Genomic DNA, 6076 nt, shown 5'->3' on the forward strand with positions numbered 1-6076 from the left:
CGTTAAAATGGTGATATCAGACGATTCCAGCGATTGAACGATTTTACTCGTCGATCTCACATGATCTAGGTGGAGGACGATCTCACTTGCGATTTGGATCGCTGGGTTGAAAAAATCGCATGATCGTACGATCCCACGATGTTAATCGCGATATTGACAACATTGCTCAAGGCAACTGATCTATATTTAATTTTTCCCGAAAAAATAAATAAATATTATATTTTAATAAAAAATTACGAAAATATAATTGTTTTAAATCAATTTACGAATTTATTATAGTCAGTCACGTCCAACATGGGCGTGACCACAATCCCACCCATGCATTTCTATGTGTGTCACCTCACGCATATACCTCCATTTTTTACTTTTTCATTTCACACTATCTCTTTTTTTTTTGGTACTCATTTACGCTATCTCTCTACTTTCTCTCTAAGATTTTGATATGACTTTTCTTTATATTTTTCTTTGATTTTTTTGTGTAGTAAAGCTCTACCAGTCAATTAAATCTTAATATTCGTTTTCTATATTTTTAATTACAACAATAGATATGTTATACTAGTAACCTAGAAAATCGTTAGTGAATTAAGAAATTGTTAGTGACTTAAGAAATTGTTAACCTATAAATTTGTTAGTGACTTAGAAAATTATTAGTAACCTAGAAATTTGTTAGTGACTTAGGAATTTATTAGTGACCTAGGAATTTGCTACTGACCTAAGAATTTGTTAGTGACTTGGGGAATTTAAATGACTTAGGAAATTGTTAGTGACTTAGGTTATGATTATTGACTTAGGATAATTATAGAGAATTATAATATATACATACATACTTTTAATAAAAAAAATATATAATTTTTTTTTAAATCTTGTACTAGACATGTAAATGATTTGAAATTAAATTTATTATAACAATTAATTTATAATTTTTTATAGTATATTATTATGGCTAATTCGTCATCATATAAGTCTCCTCGTCTACATTCGAGCACGAGCCTGAGCCTATCGATCTCACCACACAATCCTTCCTGGACCATACAAGCGGGAGGTACTCTGCAGGAGGACACAACACATGCACGTTTCATAGGTCGTGTGGAATGAGGATAAGATTCAACTGCTGAAAACTTGACACGGTAGACTGCAAGGGAGACCAGCTCTTGACAATATTCTGGACGGGGTTGTTGAGTACCTTACACAGGTCGGATTCATACATGTCGCATACATACGTCATATTAAGGAATGCATTTTAGAATATAATATATTATATTGTGTTTAAATATAAACTTTGTAAATTAGTGAATTGTTTACATATGAATTGATAATTGTCTTATGTATTTCAGATTAATCCTGACCTTATCAATGCTTTGGTTGAGAGGTGGAAACAATAGACACACACATTTCACATGACACAGGGCGAGATGGCCCTTACCTTGCAGGATGTGGCGGTTATCTTGGGATTGCCTACTAAAGGGCAAGTGGTTACCATATCTACCTCATTGGATTGGTTGGTCGTTTGTGAGGAGGTTTTTGGCCATGTGCCTAACAAGGCCACTGAGCTTGATATGCAGGGTTTTCTGATGCAGTTTGCCAACTGCTCAGTTGCTCTTGATATGTGTTGGCATTTCCTCGCCTTCAAAAACTACACCACGTCAACCTTCAACTTTCCTACCATTACAATATAGAACAACACAAACAAAATCAGAATGTAAACTCATTCTTAAATATCTAAACAAAAAACACAATAGAGAGTATGAATAAGCAAGTGAGATTGTATGTAAGAGTAAGGGTTTATAATCGAGAAGAGTTGTTAAGAGTGTGGAGAGGAAAAAGGTTTAAATAGGGGACAAATGTGCCAATCACGCTTAAGTTAAGCAAGTTAGGGTGCTTGGTCGTGCCCAGAAAAGGCAAATTAGGCAGCTAGGTTACACCTAGCTTGGGCATGAGTGGTCACGCTTGGAAAATGAGTGAGTGGTGTGTTGGTCATGCCTGAGTGAGGTGTGAATGGTCATGCTCATTTTGGGTGTAACTAAGTGCATTATAGATCCGTAAATTGGTTCAAAACAGTTCTGTTTTGTAATTTTTTATTGAAATAATAACATTTTTTTTTTTGCCAATTTCCCCCCTCTATCTCTGTGATTTTGTAAATGAGTATAAGTCTGCGCTACGACTGATGTGATATTTTTTATTTATGTGTCAACAAATAAATAGTAGATTACACTAAATCTTAAGTGCAACGGTTGCACTCAAAATTTATTCCAACCTAGCAGCCATGAAAAATAAGAATATAATTGTGACCTCAACTTGAATCCGTATTTAAAAGAACAAATTAAAGAGCTTGATTATGATTACAAAAAAAAAAAAAAGAGCTTGATTATATGGATTTGCATAAAAGGGTTTGCATCATATACATAGCATTATTTTCTCATTGAGAAAAACGTCAATATAGTTTATTTGAAATTTGTGTAAAAAAAATAATCCAACATCACGTATTTAACTCTCAATTTTAAAGGATTCCAAACTTGAATGTTAAGAATAAAACGTTCTTATTTTAGTAGGTTGAAATTTATTTTTTTATGACACATTTTGAATTTAGTCTCAGCATAAAAGAGTTTTCAATTTAATTAGTTGATGTATGTACTTTTATTCTTATTATTTTTTTTATATACTGATTTTAATTATCTGTTTGAGATGAATCGATATCCGAATATTTTCTCAATGGTCCGTGTTGAGGCTTAGTTACAGATAAAAATTTTCACCCTTCTTTAAAAACGTATTTTGTAAGATCGAACATAGATTCTCTCTTCACTTTACTCATCTGTGTTGTCAACTAATACTATACTACACTCATTGAAATATTATTCTTATTTTAGTCTTTATTATTCATTGCTTATATAATAGGGGATGAATTTTCTTATGTTGCAGTTGATAACACCATTTTCCAGCAGATACAAACGTATGCAGGTCCCATCATTAATCATTAAAGAAAATAAAAAACAAAAAACTCAAAAATCAATTTTTCTCTGTAGGAGTTATTGTTCACATTCCTGCGAATGGAGAATAGTATTTCCGTATATAATATCACTTAAATATGTAATAGGACGAGAGAGGTTCGAAAACTCCGTCGATAATTCAAGTCTCTCTCATCCCATTACATACATTTTTTTTTTATCGTTCCTTTTAATTTGACATTTTTTTAATCCCGATCATTTCGTTACAATTTATCAAACGATGTTTAACAAAATATCATTCTTTGGCAGTGCCAGTTTCAGACATCGGGGTGGTGGCGCAGTTGGCTAGCGCGTAGGTCTCATAGCTTCTGAGTGATCCTGAGGTCGAGAGTTCGAGCCTCTCTCACCCCATTACATATTTTTTTATCGTTCCTTTTAGTTTTACATTTTTTTTAATCCCGATCATTTCCTCTATACTCGCTCGCGGTGAAGGTGTTTGCTCACGAATGTCCCTGCAAATGGCCACTGTCACCTTGCACCACGACATTTTGCTAAATGCGAGAATATTATTCTTATATTCACTTTCTCCCTGATAACGTAGAGAAATGCAATCTAAAAGAAACTAACAAGAACATCGATTAAAGTGTTATTTTTTGTCAAATTTTTGTGTGACACTATGGTAAAAATACTGTTCGAATAATATTTGAATAAAAAATTTGTCAGACTTTGATTACTGTTCCAAACTAATAGCTAAGCTATCTATCTACTGCTGTAAAACGAGCCAGAGTCGCAGAAGTAGTTGTTCAAGTTCAACCATGGATCAAACTAGCCATGAATCGTATTGTTGGCTACAACTTTGGATTTTGTCGCTTTTGTTCTATTTTTTTATTTGAGCTCGTGAATTGGAGAACAATTTTTTGCAATTCCATTTAAAAGATGATATTTGTCTTAAAAAAATATTTTTCTTTCTTTTCAAGACATACATCATATTCTTTCTCTGATTTTAATTGATTTATCTTATAAGTAGTGGTCCGGTTCACAAAAAATATTTCCTGTGAATCGGGTTTAATGGGGAGTCACATCACGCGGTTAATAATAATGATATTCTGAGAACCATTTTCCGAGGCAAATGACATTCGACTTGTCAACTTGAGAGGGCTCTAACCCTATGCATATTTAATGTCAAACACCTTTCTTTTTTCTAAAGAAAAATAAATAAAGGAAGAATGTATCAACGGCCCAGAACGCGTCTGCACAATATCAAGTGGATTCAGTCCTTACCCCACGGCGCCGTATGTTTCACTTTCATATTTGCCTGCTACTTAATTATTTCAACTTCAAAATAAATAATTCTAACATAAAAAAATAAAAAATAAAAACAGGATTAGTGTTAATGGCGTATTACTTTTCAAGAAGATATAGTGTTACTTTTACAATAAAAACTTTATTAACACGTATCCTTATGAGATTATAAATTTTTTAATATTTTCTTCTTTAAAGTTATTCAATAAAGATTATAGCGTAGCTTAGACGGCTTCCAGAAGATAACTGAATCACGGCCTCATACGCCTCACCTGCAGAGAGAGAAAAGTTAAAAAAAAAACCGTTTGGTTAACGCGAAATAAGAGACGTGGTTACGCCGCGTTTGGTACAAAATGAGAGTCGAAGGAATAAATAATAACAGAGAAGGAAAGAGTCTTTGTCGTTTTAAATGATATAACATTTTGTTCTTTTAATGTTCTTTTAAGAGAGACAGACACAGAAAAACAATTTATTTAAATTTAAATTAAAAAAATTACTCACTTTTTCTCTTTCTATTTTTCCGTATCTATCTCTCTCCTAAAATGACATAACTTATATCATTTTAAACCCAAAAAATATATATTGAGAAAATTAGAAAAAGAGAAAGTATTTGGAACTTTCTTAGGAATTCCAGACAGAGAGAGAGCGTTCTTGTTTTTTTGTGTGTGGAGGTTCTTTTCTTTGGGACTTTCCTTCAAATTCCCTTCTTTATTTACCTTGTAACCCCAATCAACCACAAGTCCACAACCAAACCCTTTCTTTTCCCCTCTTTTTTTGAATTTTTTTTCTTCCATTTTCCATCTCTCCACGGAAAATCTTGAAATTCCATTTCCATTTCAATTTCATTTCCCCTCTCGATAGTTTCATCTGAAGGTTCGATAACTGTAATCTTCCTTCCTTCTCTTCCTTTTATTTTTTCGAATCTTAGGGATTTGAAATTTTGAATCTGATCCATCGATCGGTTCCGATCACCTTGCAGGTTGCGAGAAAAAAAAAAGAAATGGCGGAAGAACACAGATGCCAAGCTCAGCGCCTCTGCGCCAACAATTGCGGTTTCTTTGGCAGCACCGCCACGCAGAACCTTTGTTCGAAGTGCTACGGCGATTTGCAGCTCAACGAACAACAATCTTCCTCCGCCAAGCTCGTCCTCAATCAATCGCTAGCCTCTCCTCGTTCTCCGGCGGTGGTTTCTCAGCCGTCTTCTTCGTCGCCTTCTGAGGATGTGGTTGATCCGCCGCCACGCGCTGCGGAGGAGGCGAAGCCTCCTTCGCAGCACCAGCAGAACCGGTGCATGACGTGCCGGCGGCGCGTGGGACTCACGGGATTCAAGTGCCGGTGCGGGTTGACGCTTTGCGGGACCCACCGTTACCCGGAGCAGCACGGTTGCGAGTTCGACTTCAAGGGGCTTGGGAGGGAGCAGATCGCGAAGGCGAATCCGGTGGTGAAGGCTGAGAAGCTCGAGAAGATCTGAGAAAACGAAGGAAGGGTGTTATGGTCATTTCGCGTTTGAGGTTGTTGTTGCCAATATTTACCAAAGAAAATTATTCGGATGCAGTTCCGGGTCGGACACTTGGCCCGTTGCGTGTGTGTTACCTTCGGATCGGTGGGTGGTGATGGTTGGGTGGGGTGGGTGGGTGGCTGGGTGGGTCATTTTTATGTAGTTGCGTTGTTATTTGTAAATTAAATTTAAAAACATTTTAATTAATGTTGACCTTTCTTTATGGTTGAACTTGAAGGTTATTTATTTCCTCTTTCCTAGCTCGAAAAAATTTAAGTTTTTCTTTTGCAATACGGTAGGCCAGAAAGGCAATTTAAAATTAGGGGTACTCACG

The 6076-nt window shown here is 35.5% G+C and overlaps 1 protein-coding gene and 1 non-coding gene across 3 annotated transcripts; both read left to right on the plus strand.

Moving 5' to 3' along the window:
• Positions 1-3268: 3268 nt before the first annotated feature.
• TRNAM-CAU (transfer RNA methionine (anticodon CAU)) lies at positions 3269-3353 on the plus strand. Its single transcript is given in 2 exon segments — positions 3269-3306; positions 3318-3353. It is a non-coding gene; the product is annotated as a tRNA-Met (tRNA).
• A 1530-nt stretch (positions 3354-4883) lies between these two features.
• On the plus strand, positions 4884-5872 carry LOC133291185 (zinc finger A20 and AN1 domain-containing stress-associated protein 3-like). 2 transcript variants are annotated; one of them, XM_061489407.1, is made up of 2 exons: positions 4884-5128; positions 5224-5872. In XM_061489407.1, the coding sequence occupies exon 2, from the start codon at positions 5245-5247 to the stop codon at positions 5713-5715; it is 471 nt and encodes a 156-aa protein (XP_061345391.1). In that variant the 5' UTR covers positions 4884-5128; positions 5224-5244; the 3' UTR covers positions 5716-5872. The 2 variants fall into 2 exon arrangements, with proteins under 2 accessions (XP_061345391.1, XP_061345390.1); XM_061489406.1 differs by having other exon boundaries at positions 4885-5117.
• Positions 5873-6076: the final 204 nt, after the last annotated feature.

This window comes from Gastrolobium bilobum, unplaced genomic scaffold (genome assembly GCF_033153095.1).
Source record: "Gastrolobium bilobum isolate Gb01-03AN ecotype WA unplaced genomic scaffold, APGP_CSIRO_Gbil_v1 utg1383, whole genome shotgun sequence".
Taxonomy (NCBI): domain Eukaryota; kingdom Viridiplantae; phylum Streptophyta; class Magnoliopsida; order Fabales; family Fabaceae; genus Gastrolobium; species Gastrolobium bilobum.

Excerpts from the sequence above, each read along its gene's own strand:
- LOC133291185 (XM_061489407.1), top strand. The coding sequence starts at position 5,245 with ATGGCGGAAGAACACAGATGCCAAGCTCAGCGCCTCTGCGCCAACAAT.